The following is a 22985-nucleotide window of genomic DNA, read 5'->3' as shown; positions in this document are numbered from 1 at the left end:
GCTTCTGCAGTATATTAAGAGACTGTGAAATGCAACAGCAGGTACAAATCTGTGTTGATAAGAGCAGGTAATGGGGAAGAACCAAGCCATAGTTACACGTTCAGTGGTGAGATCTTTGTATTGGCTACTTGGGAAGTGTGAAAGCACATCCAGTGGTCAGTGTACCATAGTAATGTGTTTGCTTACAATCTTGTGCTTACACTTAGTGTGGTGAATGTTTGCTATTCAGTATTTTGGCATCAGTACTAGAGTGCCTGTTTAAGTGGTTCTACTAAAACTGGTGGCTTAGCTGATTTGCAGTGAGAATACGGCTGGCTTTCTGGGCTGTAGGTGCGCATTGCTGAGGTGGTCAGATTCAAGGCAAGGGCTTTCAGCAGAGTGGGAATGTGGTGAATGGGGAGTCTCTCAGGTCAGCAGAAGGGCACTCGAAGAGCTCCACAAAGGAATACCAGCCACTCCAGCCAGTAATTCAAGGTGATATTTTAGGATTCTCAAAGCCTACTTTTTTTGATAGGATGGGAAATAAAAAAAAGAGGAAATAAAAAAAAGAGGAGCTAGAGGCATGCACATGCCTCAAGGGCTCTGGGTCTTACTAGCATCACAGAGGTGTGGTGCTCCCATGACTGGATTATTGCAATGGGAAGATACAGGCTCTTTAGGAAGGACAGTTGGAGGGGGTGACAGGAGAGTGTGACTCAAGACCAGAATTTTTTTTTCCATGACTGCAGGGTTATTTTCTTGCTTTTTTTCTCCTTCTTATGTTAGTAGAATGTATGAAGTGGAATGCCTCCCTGTTTCTGTGTTTCTTTCAGATGCACTGTTAAGGTGAAGCATGCTTTGAATTTGCTTTGAATTTGATCCTTGAGGTCTCTTCCAGCTTAGTATTCTATGAATTTCCAACAGCATAGCAATTTTACTCTTTGCTGTTTTATTCATGGCCAACTAAAATACCTTTTTGTCTACATGCACCTTGAGGGTTGTGTTCCATCTGGACTTGCATATGAGGGTATTTTTACTAATTCCTTGAAAGAAGAGTCTTTCAAGTGTTCAAATTAGGACAAGATGAGACTGGGAGCTCAAGCTGAAATCTGCTAATTCAAAAAGACAGTAAATGGCTTCTCTAAAATGGGAACCCTTCTATACTAGACACCTGGACAAGCATCTCCAAATATTTAGCTCCGTTCTCATGTTGGGAACTTTTAGTCTCCTAAAATTTCACCTTGAGGCCATCTTAATTTTTGCATGCATATACAAACTTGTTACAGGCTTATATGCATGTCCTGTGTCCAGTTAGCATATGCAAGTCAGAGATCAATCTCTGCAGATCAGTTCTTGCAGCTGTTGAAGAGTTATTATAAAAGTAAGCAGTTTATCTTCTGTTCCAGAGAAGACAACCTAAGCTTTGGTGGAGTTATTTCAAATCACATCCCAAAATTAGTTTTCCTAAATTATCTCAGCTATCCTTATGTAAGGTCTTACTTTTAAATCATCAGCTCTGACTGGTTTTCATGAATGGCTAAATGTGGGTAACATGGAAGAACCCTTTTCATTTAGAGAAGTACGTTTGCCTTTGCAAATACATTTTGTGGCATTTCCTGCTAGTCAGGGAGCTGGATCTCTTCACAGGTACTCTTCACAGGTACCCCTTTCATATAGGCTATTTAGATGGAATGAGGCATTGTTCAAAAGCAGTTTGAATACAGAGAGATAAAAGGAAAAATAAATTGCTAGTAAGCTTCTTGATTTCTACTTAGTTTGACAGTCTGCTGAAAATGCCTTTGCTGACTGGTAGATGAAGTCAATTTGTGCAGCCGCACACTCCATCTGTAAACTTTCCAGCTGGCATGCTGGCTGTCTAAACAACTGAGGAAGGGAAAAATCTTTACTTTTTAATGTTCTCTTGAAGTGATGTGACAGTTGTTGTAAAAAGCCTCTAATAAGCCACAAGAACTGAAACAGAAATGGAGGTCTTTAGAATTCAGCTCACCTAGGCTCACTAAAAAGGGGATGGAAGCCCTGGAGGAATCAGTAGATGCTGCTGCTTTAGTTTTGTCAGAGACATGCAGAAGTTGGTACACTCAGTTCATGCTTTCACTAGGCACAGGAGGAAGGAGAACATTCACTGGAATCTTGGTTTTTTATTAGGACAGTAAGAGCACTGTTTGTCTTTATGTTGTGGTTTTGATGTGCAAAGACCCAGGATGACATGGGAAAATAAATGCTAGTGAAAATCAGTGGAACCTAGAAAGAAGACTACCTTCCAAATCCTGATTTTTTGGGTGGAAGATGATAAGAACAGTACTTTTGACAAAGAATTATTTTAGCCAAGTTTTTTTTGAGAGCAAAAGCATGCCATCATGTTGTACCTTTCTGCCTGCCCTTATTTATTTTATTTTAATTCTAACTTAATACAAGTTCTGAATAGTGAATGAATTTTGGCCAAATTTGGCCAAAAAGAGGTAGGTCTTGATAAAATCTCTGAAGTCCTCAAAATAGCCTGATAGATGTGTACAGCTGCTGAAGTCAGGAAGTGAGAAGCAGAAACTGATCACAGGTGTCACTTCCAACAGGCAGGCAGTGCACGCAGCAGCAGGAGACATGGGAGTACCTGAGGGTAGTTGCAAGAGTTGTGCAAGAGAGAAGAGGGGAGGATTCAGGAAATGAGCCCTGGGTATGTTGGGCTGAGAAAAGTAATAAAAGATGTGTTGGGATGTTTGAAAATGGTTTTGTTTATTTCCACCTGAAGCTGTCAAGGATCAGCCTTTTTGGTATACAAATGGGACAACACTGCCCATATAACATAAAAAACCTGAAAAAGAAACCAACTGTCTTCTCAGTTTCTTTAAAACTGAGTTGCACCAGATTTATTCAATACTTGCCTGCCTTAAAAGGTTTGATAAGATAAAAGAATAAAAGAAGTGTGTAGTGTAAGGCTAGTGAGAATATGATCAGCAACCAAGTTCAAAAACTTCGTGTTGAAAATGCACAAAGTGCCTACTGAGCGACTCTGGCAATGTTTGCAAAGGCCCAGAGATGCAGTGTGCAGCGCAGAACAGATAAAAGGTACTTTTCTTTTGGGCTAGTTGACAGTTCATAAGTAGTACCACACACCATAACTTTGCATAGTGTCCATGCTTTGTCTGCTCTGCAAAGAAAAGCATGGAAACTGATGAACCATGAACCTGCTGTCTTTGCAGTACAGAACACTCACCGGCAAGACAGTGAGGAGGCTGCTGGGAATTCAGCCTGTCCCTATTGCCTGTACTAATTTAACAGCATTTCTGGCACTGAGGGCTCTTGTATGAGTATGAGGTCAGAAGTGTCCACTCAGGTGGGGCAGTTCAGGTTGGAGACCTTAGTTCAGTAGAGCTGTGACAAATTCCAAAGGTCAAACCAACATTTGTCAGGCTTCAGAGAAGTTGATATGAAATATATAAACAGTATCAGTTTCCAAATGGGCTTTGAATTAGGAGGAAAAAGATTAAATCTGAGAAGTAGGTGGTAAGATTATGCTCAATACAAAAAATTATATAACCCTTGTGGAGATACAAAGTTAGTGATTAAGGCACATTAGGATATGGCAAGGAAGCAAAGTCATGCTTTTTGTAATACACATGGCTCATGTTGATGTTTAAAAAGCAGTCAGTGGGACTCCTGGAAATTGAAACTGTGTTACTGATCTGTTAGTGTTAGACATACCCAAAAGCTGGTGATAAATCAGAACTAGGTGGTGCAATTGGCATCTAAATACAAATCAATTTCTGTACATTCTGTGATTGTCCTCCAGAGGACATTGTTATGGTAAAGTGTGAATATTACCAGTGTTGCAGTACTTTGGCTATTACATACCCACTCAAATGTAAATGACCTGTACCAACTCCAGAGGTATCCTCCAAGCTGAATAATCCTGTGATCGAATATGAAAGCTGGACCTTACACCAAGCAGGGAATTTGACCTGATAGTACTGTGATTTGAATTACCAACATGAGAGAAATTAGAAGGTCTTATTACTTTTTATGGTTTATCCCTGATTTAATTAAACACAGCTGAAAGTGGAAGAACTGATATATTTTAGATTCCAGAGAACAACTAGCTTAAAAACTGAAGAGATGTGTGGAGAAAAAGATCCTTTTTTTTTAACCCAACATCACTTTCTTCAGTGGAACAGCTACAATTGTATCAGTCAAAACTCTGACTTCATGTGTTTGTGTTGTCGGTGCTTGCCATCAATCTGTCTGAGTTCTGGTTAGCTACAGTGTCACTGATTGTGATTGCAGCGTATTTCTGAGTCAGCTAAACCCATGTCCTGGTACCCAAAATTTCTGTCACAGTTTTTAAAACTATTTCTGTTGAAAAGAGTATAAAATTGTCTGTTAGAACCTTCCACTCAACACTGGGGGTGGGGGGGAAAAACCAAAACCACAAAACAACAGGTCAGTAGGATAAGACACCCTATGTTGTTCTTGCAGAGCTGTTTACTCTCACAGGTTACTGAAAAATTACTCCACTGGTGTTGTCCAGGACAAAAGCAAACACTTGCCAGAAGTTTTCCTGATTGCACATTGGCTATCTCATACTTCGTAAAGTGAGTGAAGGCTAATAGGAAGCTTTTTTGTGTGTGTCATGGTTCAGAATGGTAATAAAGGTAATAAAAACTAGGAGGTTGTCAGAAAAGTTCCTAGAATTGTTCCCCTCTGCATGTTTGACTGCGCAGATGTTTGAGCAGCAGTGTTAGGGAGCAGTGCTCTATCCAAAGTTTTTATGTGTGGACTAAGTGCAATTATGCTCCTTGTCCACTTCTGATTTTATGTAAGCCACTAACAAAACAGGACACTGTTGAAGACAATGATGACCATATTGATAGCTTGATTTTAATTAATTTTTTTAAATAAGCAGTTAGTGTGTTCTCTTAATGCTGTGCATGTCAAAACTATTTTGTCAGTAACTGGCAAAAGTTGTGAAGCACCAGAGGCTTCTGCAACCATTAAAAAAGTTCCTAGTTACAATAAACACCACATTCTTTGGTTTGTATTTATGAATATTTCATTTTATGGTTTTCCATTGGTTACCCATACTGTCAAGTAGCAGTTCCAATAGTTTTTGGGTCTCATGCTGTTTCACAAAATAAGGAACTCTTCCTCTTCTCTGTGAAATAACCATATGGTATTTTCAGTTTCTTAGCAAAAAGGTAGTTTTTCATATCCAAAAGTGCACTCATTAACACTTGACCTAGGAGGAAAATGGGTTTTCATATCTCAAAGTGCACTCATTCACACTTGACCTAGGAGTTAATTTTACACAACCAAATTGTTTGTTTTGCCTTAATGAAATCGGTTTTGTTTCTTACTGATTTGGATTCGCAGCAAGTCTTGCAACTTCATCACTAGTCAAACAATGTACCACATACAGTTGAAAGCTGAACTATGTTGTGGTTTTTTCCCCCACACCCTTCTTTGATATTCTTGTGAATTTTGAATCTTTTAATCAAAGTTGCTGTATGCTGAGAGCTTTCCTAGTTATTGCTGGGCAATCTGGTTTTCCTCAAAGCCTTAAAGAGAGCCTGTGGAGATTTTCAGCAGCATGCTCTTCTCTTTGAATGGTATGGAGAAGTGTATTGGGTGTATTTCAGGGACAATGCTAGGGAGTGGGTCAGGTTGCTCAGTCAGCTTTATCAATAGGAGGACTTTCCAGAAGGCTGTCTTTTCACAACAGCATGTTGGTTTTTTTCAATGATAGAATGAAGTTTAAAAATTTGTCAGGGATGGCACACTTAATAAAAATTCAGCTTTTTGTATGCACCTCGGCATCTCTGCTTTATCCTCCTCTAAAGAGCTGCAGCAGATTTCCCTGTTTCTTGCCCTGCTCTTAGCTGGGGGAAAAGGGTAGAAAGGAGAGAACATCCAGTGCTTTTTCAGACCATCACCAAACTGAACATCTCTTGTCTAGACCTCTGAGGACACCTGCACCAGATCTAGCAGTGCCTTGGCTTCAGGCTGGTTTTCTTTACTGCAGCTTTCCAAAGACATACTGATAAAATACTACTTATCTTATAAGAAAACTCTGCATTTTTAGTACAATTATGGACTTCTAAATCTTTTCCTGTAAGGATGATATAATAGGTAGTAAAAATGTGAATTGGCTTCTTGACTGAAAAGGTGTCATGCATACCTGCAGTACACGTTCTAGGGGAAATTTTTCTGGAAGACTATGGAAAGGGCCATCAGCCAATGGTGTTACACAGTGCAGTGGTGAATTATGAACATATAGATACATTGGTGAGGGCAGATTTTCCAAATGTATTAAAATTAATGGAAAACGTCCCTAGCCATAACAAACTTTCCTTATTTAATGAACCACATCTCAGAGAATTACTGCTGAATTCTGACTAGTTTCGCTGGTAGGCTCATCAGTGTTAATGGAGCATTCTGGCAATGTGTGACTCCATCATGCACTTGTCATACTTTAAGGATTTTGTCACAAATACACTGAAATTATTTTTAGTGTGTACAGAAGTGGTTTTGCAGATTTCTAACTATTCTTGAAGTAAGGCTCATTATCCTTGCACCTAACTGATTTTCTCAGCCATTGGGTTTACTTGGTCAGCAGCAGCTACAGGAGTTTGGTTTGCTTGTATTTTAAACTGTTTTCTATCCTGGCCAGTGAGCACTAAACAGAACTAGCCATCTTTGCCAGTAAACCTTGCTGAGAAGGAGGAAGTGAGCACATTAAAACCCTTACCTGAAATGTTCAGCGTTTCAAAAGGTAATGATTTGTATTGTGCTATATGAAAATAGCTTGGAATTGTCGATTATAGTGACACTTATGTTTGTGTAATTTGTGAAAACTCTTTAAAGATACTTAGTGGCTGTTGAGCCTTGAATGGAATTCACATTTAAAATGTCTGTCTTCCCCTTCAGTTAGTATTTGAAAGATAACATTCTCATCTGTATGTGAGTCATATGCTTGTATAGTGCCTGGTACTTTTTTCTTTATGGAATTAATTTGCTGATTCTGGTTTAATTTCTTTAAGACAGGAATTACCTCTCTCTGTCTTCTGTCAGGGTGGCTAACCCAGTGGTTATTATGGATGTCTGAAATGTGGAGATTTACTCCCATAAAATGTACTCAGAAGAGCAGCAGGGCTATGGAGTTACGATTTTAAGTTTCTTATGCCTTGAAATATTTATTTGTTTATTTCTTAAGCAAGTTGCTGAATTTTAAGTGTTTTGGATAACAAATCTGTCCCAGTAAGCCTTAGTGCACAGCCACGGTGTAGGTGCTTATAAAAAGGTATGAATACATAAGCAGGGAACACCTTTTATGTCTTGTAAACTACCAGCTGCTAAGAATGCAAGGACCTTCAACTTTATTCCACTGGAGGGGATTGTTAGGTACAGTTTGTACAGAAATCTAGTCTTAAACTATGATTGTTCTTAATGCTGTTTTGAAAAAACAGAGCAGGAGTTAGGTGGTCTTTTTGAAGGTGAAAATACAGATTAGCTGATGTGTTTGGGATGTTACTTGTCAATGATAACGCTCATTAATAAAGTGACAGACTTGACTGATCCCAGTGTGTGTTTTGAACAGGTGAGGCTAATGATAAGGATGTTCAGGTGGTGGAACTTCCCATTGTTGACAGCTTACACCCACGGCCACCTTATTTACCGCTGGCTGTCCCTGAAGACCTTGCCGATAGGCTAATTCGTGTGCACGGGGATCCTGCAGTGTGGTGGGTCTCGCAGTTTGTGAAATACTTGATCCGTCCACAGCCTTGGTTAGAAAAAGAAATAGAGGAAGCCACAAGGAAACTTGGTTTCAAACATCCGGTGATCGGGTGGGTATTTAGTTTTCCTTTTTTCACTGTCTATGCTTTAATATGTATCTATAGAGATCCCAGTCTAGGACAAACTGTTTCATGATGGCTATCCAAAAGCCTCAGGTGTTTTGAGGGGAGAGAAGGTGCTTTCTAGGTGAAGCTGTCATTTTGTAACTGTGCACAGTGCAGGTTGATTACAGGCACTTCAGCATACTTACCTGCCTACAGTTGTACAGACATGCAAATGGCAGCTCAGTAGAAGGTCTTTATATATGTCCTTTTATACCTAGTAAGGTGATAGAGAACTTAATTTGTGTAATTACCTTACAGCTTGAGTTTCAAACACTTTCTGTTTTGGTGTTCTTTTTGAACCCCTGAACACCAGGCTACATTTTACATGCCACAGTCCACAGCTAATTTTGTTCTTAGCTGCACCTGATCATAGTGTGTGCCTTTGCTGCTGCTGTTCTCACTCTTGTTTCTTAGCAGTAACTGTGAGTTGAAAGGTCTGTGTTGGGGAAATAGAGAGAAGGAAGGAAAGCACCTATGGGCAATAAAGAGCAGCTTGTGGAAGAAAGGTTTTACTGTCATGTAACATGAAAAATTTTGCAGCTGCCATACTAGAATTTGCAAATATTTATTATTTCCTTAGCCAAAATTTTTCTTCAATCCTTAGTCTCTCTTTTTGTAGGAGTACCCATTAGGCGTGCCCCGATGTTAGCTGACTTTGGCCATGGAGTCCTTAGGCCACTTCAGCACTGATATACTGCAACACTTGTTAGGCTCCCAGCACATAGGGAAGATGTTTTTAGCAGCCTCTATTCAAAGCCTGTACTGTAGTTGGTGCCCCAGTATGTCCATGATGCAAATATTTCTCTTTTGCCTTTGACCTGTATCGATCAACCATTGCCTAGCTCCCCCAGATGACTTAACATGCACAAAAGGAATACCTTTGGTGCCATAATGAGATCTCCTTTGTTCTCCTTTATTTCAGCTATCCTTTTCCTTCCTTGCAAGACTATTCTATTGCCTTCAAGAACAGACTGACGGCTCCGTGTTGTCAGTGTGTCTTGATGGACATAAATGAGTTTTAATCCATCCTTGGTTTAGGTAGGGGCTGGATTTAATATGCATGCTAAAAGCACAGACATGAAATGATGAGTTGAAATTTCAGTTGCTGAGGTATTTGTAAATTGAATGCCCAGTTTCTGCCTTTTTCCAGAGTTCATGTTCGAAGGACAGACAAAGTAGGAACGGAGGCAGCATTTCATCCCATTGAAGAGTACATGGTACACGTTGAGGAGCGCTTTGAACTTCTTGCTCGCAGAATGCACATCGATAAAAAAAGAGTGTATTTGGCCACAGATGACCCTTCTTTGTTGCAAGAAGCAAAATCCAAGTAAGATGAATTACAGCTTGTACATTCTGGTTAGCTTTATGATGGCTGCATATCGCGTGCACAGGTCTTGGTGTCAATATTTTGGTTATCATTTGTACAGTTAAGATGGCATTTCAGCTTCCACTGATTTGGATTTTTCTCTCAGACCTCCTCTTTCTGGGATGATTGTCTTCATGTGTATGTTTTTTAAAGCTTAATCCAGAAGAGTTGAGCAAGATCCCTGTGAATATTTAAACCCAGAACAATGCTGTAAAGGGGAAGTATTTGTAACAAAATAAGGCTAACTACTTCAGACTTCTTCCAGAGAATAGGTATTAAACTCAAACTATCTAGAAATACTGTGAAAGCTAATTAATGTAAAAGTTTCAGTTGTCCAAAGAATACCTTTCTGTGAATAGTTGCCAGAGTGACTTGAAAAGTTGGTTGAAAAGCTCCTGATGACTCTTTCAGAACAATCTTGTTCATGACAGCTTAAAATACTTTCACCCTATATGATGAATAATTTTAAAGTTTGTCCTTATATATGTGGGATTCTTGATCTGTGACATTGTCCCATTTCTGGTCTTTGTCATCTTTCAGCTCACCAGAACATGGCAGCTCTAGGATATTCCAGCCAGCCAGAGCTGCTCTACATGTACTGCACCCTGGGGATACACAGGATGCATGCATTTGTGCATTTACTTCATCCTGACATGACAAAATACATTGTTCAGCTACATGTTTTGCCTGGTGTCACAGAGCTGGCAAAATCCTCTGCTTAATGAAAGAAAGCAGATGCCTATGCAAGAAAAATGTTCCATAGTCAACTGTATTTTTCTTGGGCTATGGTGTTTATAGTGGTTATGGCTGTAGAATCTTGAATAAGTATTTCAGATGCATTAAATTTAAGTGTATTTGCTATACCTGTTGGCATGTTTTTCTTTAGAATACTATTTATTTGTTGGTCTACTGAACAGCACCTATTTCTGTCTCCAAACTGCACCACCTTTGAGCAGAAGAATGCAGTTTCTTTTCGTCTGAGCAAGGAAATTAATACTTTTAGAAATCAAGGTAGCTCAAAAATGGCAGGTTTTTTCAGTCTATTCTTGGTAGACATGCTTGGAAAAGTATGTAAGTTAATGTACTAGATTACAGAGTTTTTTGGGTTTTTTGGTCAAATAAGAGGTAAGCAGAAAGTATGATTTTATAGCGGAGGAATTTTCTGCAACATTGCAAACCTGTGTTTTTCACTTGTGCTGTTTCTGTTTTCCTTTGATATCTATAAAGGGCTGTGGTTTAAATGTATGGAGTTGTGAAAAACTCAACCAACATGCACAACTCCAGAGGATGGCAATCTAGTCCTTGCTTTTTTGTGTTTGTGGAGACAAGACCCCAGTAGCACGAACAGTTTGAAGTGCAAATCTGAACAATTAAAAGATAGGTAGTACAAAAGTGAGATTATAATATTTAATTCCTTACATATCCCTAAAGAACTTTAATTGCTCTTTGTAACATACAGACCTCACTATGGTTCTGACAGTTTCAGTTACGGTTTTTTTCTTTATTGATGATGAACTTCCAATCCCTAGCGCTGTACACTTTAGCTTTATGAATAGTAATGAGATCACTACCTATGGAAACAGAACATCCCTGGTTTTCAATAGCAACAGAACCTAATGGTGGAATTGTGACTTGCTCAGGAGATCAATACCAAATTTTGTTAAGCATTGTGGTTTCTGTGGCAGTTCAAGGTCCATTCGAAATCACTCTTTCACTGACATCTACAATACAGCTCATTAGTACAGCATCCTTTTTGTACATTTTCTTAATAAAAGACAAAGAATCTGGGGAAAAATTGAAATTTTCATTTGTTGTTGCTGAGTTTTCAGATCATAGGAAATTCTGTGTGAGTGTAAACTATGTTACTTGTACCCTGCTGCTTCTTACAGTCAAATAGAAGTTGTTTAACACTTCTGTGATTTCAGGGAAGGCAGGATTGCAACTTGACATTTAAGGGCATCTGAAGGCGGATTAAGGTCAAGTTTTGGGAATCAAGAACATTTTCTTCCTCTTGTGAAGAAAACTACAAAATAGTTTACACTTCTGTCAAAGAAGTTCTAGTCACACTGAGATGCCAAGCTGTGATAAAAGCAGGTGTCACAGTGTATTGTAGTAGCTGATGTTGCATCCATTACTGGGTGCAGTAATGTTGGTAAGTACTAGGTATTATATCTCTCTTCACGTGAGAGTGATTGGCTGTCAAACAGTGTTGGCATTTAAATAATGAAAATTGAGCCAGTGTGCACATGGATAGGCCTGTTGTTTCTTTTAAGAGAAGTATTTCAAACTATTCAGTCATGAAAACAGAAATGTTTTGGAAGCTTCCCTTGCAGTCAGATGTCTGCCAGCTGCAAGTAGAGTAGTACACATGGTGGAGTCAGTACTATTAGTCTGTAGGGTGCTTTTGTTATTTTGATTTCCAAGAGAAGCAAGAAAGTAATATATTTTCAGAAGTAGGATGATGTAGATCAACACAATTAGGGGAGTGTGGCTGAGAGCTGAGTAAGCTGTACTTATCTGTACTAATGCACCTGACGACTGGTGAGCAGAGGCCTTTGTATTTGTTTTAGCTAAGTGGTATGTTAGGATGGCATAAACTGCTTGTTCTTTGAATACTTTTCAATATACTGTTGTGAATCTCTAGTACGTGTATTTCTAGGCTATAATACTTAAACCATCTTCTCTCTTTTAAAGCAGAATATTCAAAATAACACAGCTGTATATGCACATAAATTCTTAAGCATCCATATCTAATACTTTTCTGGTTTATATATGAATCTGTTTAAATCTCTTCCTCATCCATATGAGCACTAAAATTCAATAGAAGACTGACTTTGTTTCAGGATGTTTATCTGTAAAATCATCTCTATTTTGCTTTTCCCTTTTTTGGCAGTAATTTGTCTCCCTTGTGAGTTTTGTTGGTGGGGTTTTTTTTTGGTGGATTTGGTGGTTTGGGGTGGTTTTTGTTGTGGTTGTGTTGTTGTGGTTGGTTGGTTGGGGGGTGTGTGTTTGGTTTTTTTCAGCTCTTCTGAAAGCTTTTTCCCCAGCCTGTTTCACTGTTTATTTACTTATACAACAGCAAGTTAATGTCTTTTCTCCCTTTGTGCTATCTGTGGTATGGCTGTTGCAGCTCTCCCTGCCTTGGGTCACGGTATGCCCAGCGCATAGAATTCATAGTGCTTCAGAGATCTTGAGCCTGATAAACAGCTCAGACAATGCCCATTCTTTTTAGAGCAAGACCTGAACAAACACATGTTTTTTTGACTCCATCTGTTTGCACACATGCTCATGCTCTTCTTTCAGAGGGAAGAAAACTTGCATTGCCCACTCTGGACACTTCCCCAGTCCAGGTCAGTTGAGGGCAAGGGCCTGGGGCTCTCTGTGGTTTGCACCTGCTGCAGGGGGTAGTGATAAGATGAAATAGTAGTCTCCAAACTGTGCTTGGTTTGTGTCCTTCTCTGAGGCTGGTGGCTGCTGGAAAGAAAAGCTTTAAACTGCCTCTTCCCCACCTTCTTATGATTTCTTCTTTTTCCCTTTCCCTGGGGAAAGAAAATATAAAAATCTGTCCTGACCGGTATATAGCTTTCCAGAATCTATTCAGTAGCTCTAGAAGAATTAGGTATTATTTTTAGATATGTGAAGGAGATGTACCACATGTATGCAGTCTGATACAAAGAAAACAGTGCTATGCCAGTTTCCAGTCTTGGGTTTTATCTGCACAGTCTGGTCCTTTCCTGTTAGAGAGAAGAAGCCGTGTGGGTATTTGCTTTGGAACGCCAGGAGGGATCCTGCAAAATACTGTATTTAGGTGATTCTGTCAGTAGGAATATGACATCTTACTCTTTATTGTTCATTTACCACACTTTCAGGAATCTTAGTAATAGGATAATGCTTGAGCTCTGCTTAAAAAGAAATAAAATGCCCCAAAATCTGACCATGTAACTATTACATTAATCATAATACAAGTACAGATGGAAGAGGACTAGAAGGAAGCAAAAGCTAGCTATAGAGCTTTAGAAAGGTTTTTTTTTTCCCTTTATTCTTTGTGGTCCTTGTGGTAAGAATAGCTTTAAATAGAATCTGAAAGACTGTAGTGAGTGGGAAGGAGAGTTAACCCTCACCTGACGCAGGAAGGCAGAGGGACACACAGGGATAAGCTAAGAGAGGAGTACAGCCTTGGCTTTTGCTGTGTTGTTCTTTGCGCTCACCTTTCAGCCTGTGATGGAGATGGGATGTTGGACTAAAGGATTCTTTGCTCACACAAAGGATGGCTACTATTACACTCATATTTCAGAGTATTTAAAAGAAACCCGTTTTCCTAGGCGTGACTGTAGCACTGTGTGTGCAACCAACATGAAAGCACTTGTTTGAAAACTGAGTAGATAAACACTGAGCTTGGATCACTGGGTTGAAGGAATGGGTTCCAAAGCTGTGGTTAGGTGAGTGCAGATCAACTTTATGAAATGGAGTTGAAGACCAGGCCTGAGAGCATCTCAGGGACTGTTTCCAAAACAAGGGGAGAGAGCAGAGAATTTTAAATGTATGTGTAAGATGTGTAAATAATTCTGATGTTTTTGTTTGTTTGTTTTGCCAAATCCCATATGATGCTTGATTTGTTATTAGCCTGAACTTTTACTAATAAGAAATCAGATTCTTCAAGAAACAACCCTTTGGCTCTGCTCAGCATATGGATTCTGATTTTTGAAGTCTGAAGGAAGTGATCAATTTTAGCAGTTTTCCTGATGCCAAGAACTTGCAAAGCGGTGTTCAAATACCTTCTTTATGTTCACTGTCCCTACAATTGGCATCTTCTGTTAAATGTTCTTCATGTTCCTGCCCTCAGAGCTGTGTCACTGCAATAAGACAGATGCCCATCTGTGTTCCTCAGCTAGGTTTCACAGTGGTGTATGACTTTGTCTGGTCTGTTCTTTTTTAATGCTACAAAATACTAATGTGTTTCACGCAATGGAAACAGAATTAGATCCGCAAATACGGTGTTGTCATCAGTTGAGAGCTGGCTAAATATTGACAGAAAATGCTAGGCATGAGAAGGTAAGAAAGGAAATTATCAGTGTGATAGAGTTCATATTGAAAAAACTGTTTCTTGATCCATATGCTTCTGTAATTGCTCAGAAGAGGTGTTTCGTGATCCATATGTTGCTGTAATTGCTCAGAGGAGGTCTTGCCAGTTATTCCAAATGAGTTATTTCTACCTTCTCTTCCCTTTTTTTTTTTTCCCCCCTCCCCTCTTTTTTTAATTTTCAGTTTTTGTTATGTCTTGTTTCTAATGTGCCAAGAGCATTACATGACATTATGATCAGGTACACCCTTTGAGGTTGCCATCTTTTGGAAATACACCGTACGTATTATTTTTTGTTAGAGCAGGTGTTTCTATTGAGATCACTGTGAAAGTGAATGAAGATTCCTCTTCAGATGTGGAAGTTTTGCATTTAGCTTTTTGATAAACTCTTGAGATGAGATTTTGTGGTCACAGCTAGTCAACGGTAGCTGGAGAAGCCTGCTGTATTTGCCTATTTCACTTCTGAGAACAGTTTTCCCATATTTTAACATTACAGTGAAATAAATTAGGCATACTCTTACAAGAGGTTGTCATAATCATGTCTGGAGTGTATGCACGTGCTGCATAGTGGTGTACAAGTGCTGCTAACTGCTGGCACTTCCCAGGAACTCACGAGCGTGAAGCTTGCTTGCATGTTCAGCACACAACTGTCAGCCATTGGACCATCTATTTCCAGGCTTAAGTTACTGCTCCAGCACCATGGCCTGCTCTGGGTTCTCCTTTATTAAACAGCATAGGAATGATGAATTCTCACAGATGCAGTATTAACTGCCTTACTGTCTTCTGTAAAATTTTGCTTCAGATTTGTGATGAAATTGTAAATTTGAAAAATAGATTTTATCTAAATTATTTCATAATTAGCCCTATGTAGTGGAAGTTTTGTGGCTGGCAGGTTGGTTGCACGAGCTGCACTTCATGTTTGAAGTATAATTATTGTGTAACAGCAATGTAATTATCATCTTTGTTCTGTCTACCTTGAATTTTTCATATAAAACTTACTTCTAGTAGGAGTCTGGCTGCAAATTTACATTTTTTCAGTTTAGTTCTCATGTCAGTTCCCTGGCAAAGGGTACAAGTGTTCTGAGAAGCACCATTCTTTTTCACCATTTTACAAATGGGTTTTATTTCCTGTCTAAGCCATTGTTACATATTAAAAACATTTCTTTTTAAAATCTTACAAATCAAGGGTTTAGATTTAAAATTATTTGCAGTTAGTGTTGCTGCCTTCTTTATAGTATGTCAAGAAAGGTGTATTGACATGACATTACATTACCACAGTATCACAGTATAACTAAGGTTGGAAGAGACCCCAAGGATCATCAAGTCCAACCTGTCTCCACAGACCTCATGACTAGACCATGGCACCAAGTGCCACATCCAATCTCCTCTTGAACACCTCCAGGGATGGTGACTCCACCACCTCCCTGGGCAGCACATTCCAATGACGAACGACTCTCTCGGCGAAGAACTTTCTCCTCACTTCGAGTCTAAACCTCCCCTGGCACAGCTTGAGACTGTGTCCTCTTGTTCTGGTGCTGGTTGCCTGGGAGAAGAGACCAACCCCTTCCTGTCTACAACCACCTTTCAGGTAGTTGTAGAGGGCAATGAGGTCACCCCTGATCCTTCTCTTCTCCAGGCTAAACAATCCCAGCTCCCTCAGCCTCTCATCATAGGGCTACTTTGTTCACGTGACCTTGATAACTGAAAGACTTGTTTAGTTTTTTGGTTGGCTTTGATTCATTCATTCTGTATTTGCCTTCTTCAGGTGACTGGTTTTATTACACAGGGTCATGTTCAGTATCTAAATACTATGATACTCAAAATGTCATCTAGAAAAGACACAGTCCCACATGCTGTTTAGTAGTAGAGAAAGTGATGTTATCTGAGTATACTTAAATCTAAAATTAGTAGCATTAGCGGAATGTGGCATATGCCACCTGATACTTTCCCACTTTTTTACAGTGTTGGATCTCAGAGGCACTAACAGCATCTTTATTTTTTTTTAATTCTAGATAAAGAGAGGGCAGCTTGGAGGCAGCAGTAACTTTCTAGAGTGTTCAGCAAAACTGTCATTCGTTCCCTGTAAAGCAGAAAACAAATTAACCACCTTCTCTTGCAGCGAAGGTGCTGAGTCTTAAAAACAGAGGAAAAGAAATGGAATAAGACTTTAATGCTAACAGTGTGTTGTGTTTTCCCAGGTATCCCAACTACGAATTTATCAGTGATAACTCCATATCCTGGTCAGCAGGACTTCATAACCGATACACTGAGAACTCCCTGCGAGGTGTTATTCTGGACATCCACTTCTTGTCTCAGGCAGACTTTCTGGTCTGTACGTTCTCTTCCCAGGTAAAACGCAGTACAAGTACAATACAGAGTATACATGCTAGTTCTCAGTCTTGGCTTTCTTCATGCTCCTGTTCTCTTGTTCTCAGTGCTCTCTCATGAAAATTTCAGGGAAAGCTTCGAATGATGCATGAACATTTAGAGGACTGTAAGCACTGGCTGATTATTTCTCTTCAATTGAAGTTACTGGCCTAATTTGGGCATTAGAAATAACAAGAAATAATATTAAACATATTTAAGATTTCCTTGTGTTGCGTAAAGTTAATCTGTAACTTGTATTTCTATGCAGCTTAATTAAGGCATTTTAAATGAGTAAAAATTATTTTAACATGTTTAACACATAGTAATTTTCTATTAAATTATTATGTAACTTGCGTCCATCCATTTCTACGCATCCTTGCACTCTGCTACAGTTCAGACTGCTGTTGCCTTAGCTGGTGCCTTAACTGAATGTGAGAATTGAGGAGAATTAAGAGAGCAGACATTTAATTTTTCTTCAGGCTGTTAGGTTTTAGCACTCCAGCAGCAGCACAATAAATGTGAGTTCTGACCACGTCTGTAGAAACTTCTTGTTGCGGATAATTAAATGCTGGCAACTTCCTTTCTTGAGTGGTCTGATGAGGCAAGTTGGAGGATGTTAGAAAATCCAATCATATAATTGTAATCCTTGGCATTTTCTTCTTTATGTCATATTGTGTATTAATTTGATATATCATTAGATTTTAAAAGATCATGAGCCAGTATTGTGTGATTCATACACTGATAGACCCAATTGAAGTTCGGCAAAAGAAGATTGAAATCAGAGTGAATGTTTTACCTGCTGTTGTCACCTGTGTTCTCAGGTGGCACTCCTGATTAGGGAAGCATTCAGCTATAGATAGATATTATAATATAGATAAATGGACGATGATCACGCATGATTGTACTGTTAGAAGGTGCTGGACACAAAACTGAACGTTAAAAAGAAATGTTTTCCACAGCCTCTAATGAAAAGTGTCTTCTGTATTGTAATGCCAATTAGATAGGTACCAAGCCTTATATCAATACTAATACTAAGATCAATACACTGATATATTGACCTTGAGAGCCAAAATGCGTAATAACATCACCATAGCAAGAAGACAGCAAAGCCAGAAGTACAGAAAAACCTCTTCTCCTCAGTCATGCTCATGGATACCTTTTTTTCACTCTTCACCAAACCCTGTGAAGAAAATGACATTTTATAGCATATATTAATCTATATTAATGCAGGATTCTTAAGACTAAGACATGAGTAGACTTCAAAGTAAAAGTCCTCACCAAAAAAGCTTGTGAGGAGTCACCCACCTTTAGAACAATATTTTATTCAGCTGAATGCATATCATAGTGATGAAAAACTGGTTCATCACCTAAGATCTAGGGCTGTGCTTTAAATGCAACACATTCATAGGACATGTAGAAACAGTTCATACTCTGAAGGAAGAATGAATGACATGCTCTTGGATAAAAACAATGAGATATCTGTAACATTTTGGGGTTTTTATTCTTATAGCTGTGTTAAAAGTAGTAAATGTTTTGCTTTAAATAAAACACTAGGTATAAACACAGAAGAACCATGCTTGAATCCAGGTACACATGGCTTGGACAGAATATATTGTAATCAAATTGTAAGTATTGGAGTAATTTAAGAAGAAGAATATAGGTTAAAATACATTGACATAGTCAATGGTAACAGGTTGATGGGACTTCTGGAGGTTGTCTGGTACAATCTCCTCTGAGGAGTCTGATACCTTTGACTCTCATTCTACATCTCCCTGGATTTGACAGTAGTCATGTTTGCTGGATGACAAATATTTGATTTTCCAGACTTGCAGAAAATTCTACTGAAGTCTAGGAAAACCTGTATTCATTACTCTCAAACAGCTGGAACTACATTAATTTAGTGCCAGTTTTGCCAGTTATGCAATAATGTGAATCCCTACAGTGTTTTCTTACATTGGACCTTTCTAGAGCAAGTTTTCCCACTGTTCAAATGAGTGTAAAATTTGATCCTGTGCTCTTCCAACATTTGAACCACTGTCTCTTTCCTTTCCTCAATGAAATATATTTTGATAGTTTGACATTGAAGGTAAGCAAAATCAGGCTGTGAATGACCATCTTTTGTCCAGTCTGTATGAAGAGAAATTAAGGATAAGAAGGTAGTCAAATTTATTTTCAATGTGATTTAGGACTTTCACATTAATCAATTGTATGCTGACTTTTCCCACTTGCTTTTCCTTGCCCCAAAGAGTCAAAACTTTATTCCAGAAGTATTAAGAGAAAAACACCTTATGCATAAATAGAATCAGGCACTTTAGGAAGTTGGTTATGTGAATTCTTATTTATGCTCTCAGAACTAAATGAATACTGACACAAGCTGAGCTATGGATACTTCATTATGTAGTTACTCATTCTCTCAGGGGTCAGTACTGGGACCAGTACTAGTCAATATATTCATTAATGACCTTGATGAGGGCACAAAATACACTGTCAGCAGGTTCGCTGACAATGCAAAACTGGATGGAGTGGCTGATGCAGTGGAAGGTTGTGCTGCCATTCAGTGAGTCTGAGGCTGGAGACTTGGATAGGGAGAAATTGAAGGTGGCCCTCAGGGAACTGCTTGAAAGAGTCCAGCGCAGAGCCACAAAAACGATTAAGGGAGTGGAACGTTTTCCTTATAAGGGGAGACTGAGGGAGCTGGGGCTCTTGAGCATGGAGAAGAGAAGGCTAAGAGGTGACCTCGTTAATGTTTGTAATGATGTAAAGAGTGAGTTCTCAGAGGATGGAGTCAGGCTCTGCTCAGTGATGCCTAATGACAGGACAAGGGGCAATGGGTGTAAATTGAGGCATAAGAAGTGCCATGGAAACATGAGGAAAAAAATTTTCACTGTGAGGGTGACAGAACACTAGAGTAGGCTGCCCAAAGGGGTTGTGGAGTCTCCCTCTCTGGAGATAATCAAAACCCACCTGGATGTGTTATTGTGTGATCTGGTATAGGTGATCCTGCTCTGGCAGGGATGATCTTTTGAGGTCCCTTCCAATTGCAGTTCTGTGATTCATTAAAATGCTGTTATAAAATGAGGCCCATCAAGTCCTGTGAAGTTGAGGGAAACAGCCTACTTTGGCACTCTGTTTCAGCAATATCACATTAATTAAGATGTATAGAAAAGCCATGTGGCAGGCACTTGCACAAACCATAACATAGCAGCACAGTTCAAATGGCACGTTAAAACACAGGATTCTTTGTCTCTTCAGTCTTCATTTAGATGAAATGGTAGCTCCCTCTGCCTGACACATTTTTCTTGATAACCTCATTTCCTTACAGGACTTACTAGGCTTTGTATTTTATGTTACACATGGAAGTTTACAAGCTGCAAAGCAATTGAATCTGTGAACAGAAAATGGGAGGCTGGCTTTAACTGAGTTCTGCATGTGGATTCTTCACCTGCTTCTCTTGACAGTTCACAGTTTAGGTACCCAAGTTTGGTGCTCCAAAGCAAACAGCTGCTGAGAGGAGATGTGTATTTTATGTCAGGTATGCAGAGCACTCACTAAAAGCATTTCTACTGCAAAGATGTAAAATCTTTTACAGGCTGTGTGAGCATCCCTCTCTTGGGGTGTACACACATGCTGAGAGAAAACATCACAGAGTCATAGAGGCTATCAAATAAATAAACTCTTGCCAATGTATGAGTAATCAAATTTGTTTCTGTATTCTGGGACATAATAACTACTTTGAAATAATTAACTGCAGCCTGATCTTCTGAAAGCTGTTTCTGAAAAGTTATTTCGAAGATGGAGAGGGGTAAAAGGAAATGATTACATTTTTAAAGTGAATGCCTCTCTCAAAGAAGCTGGGAAAATACAAATATGTCTAGTTTGACTGATCAAAGTTCTATTCACCTTGTCTTCAGAGGGAGAAAAGTCAAGCTTTACTGGATTTATGTATACTGAAAATGATGGAAAAAGTTCAAATGCTTCTTCATACTGAAGAGAGCTGCTGGATTGTTACTATCGGTTTTATCAACCTTACACAGAATCAGTGAAAGATACAGTCATGTAGATGAGGAGTTAGAAAGGTCACAGCAGCCAAATCAGATACCTAACAGAGAAGAGCTTTCTTGCCAACTGTTGACAAGAGCTTTGTTTAATAGAGCAACAACCTTTTGTGTTTCTGGCAGCTATTGAGAGATACAACACGATTCCAATGCGGGGAACTCTTTTCAGTCTGAAGAAAATTCTCTTCATTAACTGACACTTCAGAATGCATCTTTCTTCTCACCAACATCATTATTGTTTTGCTGGAATTCATTTTCATGTAGCTGTCTTCCAAGCTGCCAACAGTCACAATTCTGTCATTCTTTTAACATTAACAGCATTTTCAAGCCTTGGGCTTTGTGAAACTGCTTGATTGTGAAAATTTGATCTTCCTTTAAAAAAGTAGATGCAAAGTCTCGTTCTTGTATAATACATGTTGAAACTGTTATGTCTGAAGTTTCCAGGGGAAGTAAAATGCAGTTTTTGTGAATGGTAGAAGAGGAAAAGGGGTTTGGGTTTGTTTGATGTGCTACACAACCTTCATTTTAACAAGCAGGATGGCTTGCATTCAGGCAGTGTGAGATGTTAGTGAAAAGTAGCCTGTTAGAGTTACTCATCTCTTGGTTTATTTACTGAAGCCAATCACCGAAGTACTCATTAAAATGCTGCAAAATCTTACTCTTCTGTTTAGTTAATATGCAGATTTTGGGGACTGAAGGGAGAATATTATTTTTTTTTTAATTTTTGGTTGCCTAGACATTCCAAATGTAATTGTTAGATCTGTGTTGGTGACTTCTGTGATGCATTGCAGGTACACACCATATTTATAGCTCCTCTTCTGTTTTTATTTCTAAGGTTTGTCGAGTTGCCTATGAGATTATGCAGACGTTGCATCCAGATGCTTCAGCGTATTTCCATTCTTTGGATGATATCTACTACTTTGGGGGACAGAATGCTCACAACCAGATTGCTATTTATGCTCATCATCCACGAACTGCTGAGGAGATTCCTATGGAACCTGGAGATGTAATTGGAGTGGCTGGAAACCACTGGGATGGTTATTCAAAAGGCATCAACAGGAAATTAGGAAGAACAGGCCTGTACCCATCCTATAAGGTTAAGGAGAAAATTGAGACAGTCAAGTATCCTACATACCCTGAGGCTGACAAGTAGAGCAAAGACAAGACACTGGGCAGTAATTGTCAGCTCTGATTGGTGCCAGCCAGTCAGCTAACTAACAAACGGTTTATATGGGATTTGATCTGCATTTTTACATGCAGCTAGAATCAAAGCCTTTAAGCGATGAAACTGAATAAGAAACTGAAAACAAACGGATGGGCTATTCTCTGAACTTACCCATTTTTTTGTTATCTGCACTCTCACACATGCACACATGAACCCATGCACCAGGAAAACAGTTGTTTTATACTTTTTGTCTCTTTTCAGGATTTGTCCCACTCATTAGTCTGACCTGAGCTTGGGCTCTTTCCTCTGCCATTAATTGACAATATTGTTCAGACTTACAGCACTGCCACATTGTGTAATTGAGTGACATGAACATATTTTGTATGTGCAAAATTTCAAACATGGTGCCTATATTTGGAAAATTTGTGACCTTTTTAGAAGAGCCATGCCTCTCTCACAGTGGGCAAGAGTCAGTCTTCAACTGGTATTCCGTGACCACTGAACTTGGCTTCAGACAACAGGTTCAGGTCACAGCCTAGATTCCTTTACAAGTTTATTTTTAGCATTCCATTGATTACTTCTTATCATTAATAAAATAAAGGATACATCCAACAATAAAATAGTCACTGTCTGCTAGGAACTTTTGTAAGATGATGCCATGAGAATGTTCTCTAGTACTGATCAATAATGTTTCTGCACATTGCCTTTGATTGAAAAAAAACAAAACAGCGGAACCCAAAACAAACCACAAAATGCATGAAGGGAAAAAGTATCTGGAGTTTGATTGAATTGTTAAACACTGGCTGTATAGTAAGCAGCTGCTTAGTGGCACGATGTTGCTCAGCTCTGTGGACAGTGGGTGCCAGCAAGGTGGCTTCAGTTTCTTACATGTACTCTCTACCCCTGTTCTATTGCCTTCTGCGTTTCTTTTCTGGAAATACTCATTTTAAAGTATTGTAGATGGCTATTTGTCCTTTTAGCATTGCATATACATACTTCAGGTTATCCCATTTATAGAACCCACCAATCTAGAGTACTCTGAAAACAAATTTTGAACAATTCA

The 22985-nt window shown here is 39.0% G+C and overlaps 1 protein-coding gene across 1 annotated transcript in view; it reads left to right on the top strand.

The window, feature by feature from the left end:
- The window catches only part of FUT8 (fucosyltransferase 8), a 114768-nt gene extending 92226 nt beyond the window's left edge, over positions 1-22542 (top strand). The window contains exons 7-10 of the mRNA XM_054161427.1: positions 7589-7835; positions 9040-9216; positions 16534-16684; positions 21593-22542. Of these exons, the coding sequence (XP_054017402.1) occupies positions 7589-7835; positions 9040-9216; positions 16534-16684; positions 21593-21910 (893 nt within the window). The 3' untranslated portion in view covers positions 21911-22542. The remainder of the gene's footprint in view (positions 1-7588; positions 7836-9039; positions 9217-16533; positions 16685-21592) is intronic.
- Positions 22543-22985: the final 443 nt, after the last annotated feature.

This window comes from Dryobates pubescens, chromosome 5 (assembly GCF_014839835.1).
Source record: "Dryobates pubescens isolate bDryPub1 chromosome 5, bDryPub1.pri, whole genome shotgun sequence".
In the NCBI taxonomy this organism is placed as follows: Eukaryota; Metazoa; Chordata; class Aves; order Piciformes; family Picidae; genus Dryobates; species Dryobates pubescens.
This window is presented reverse-complemented; position numbering and strand designations above follow the sequence as displayed.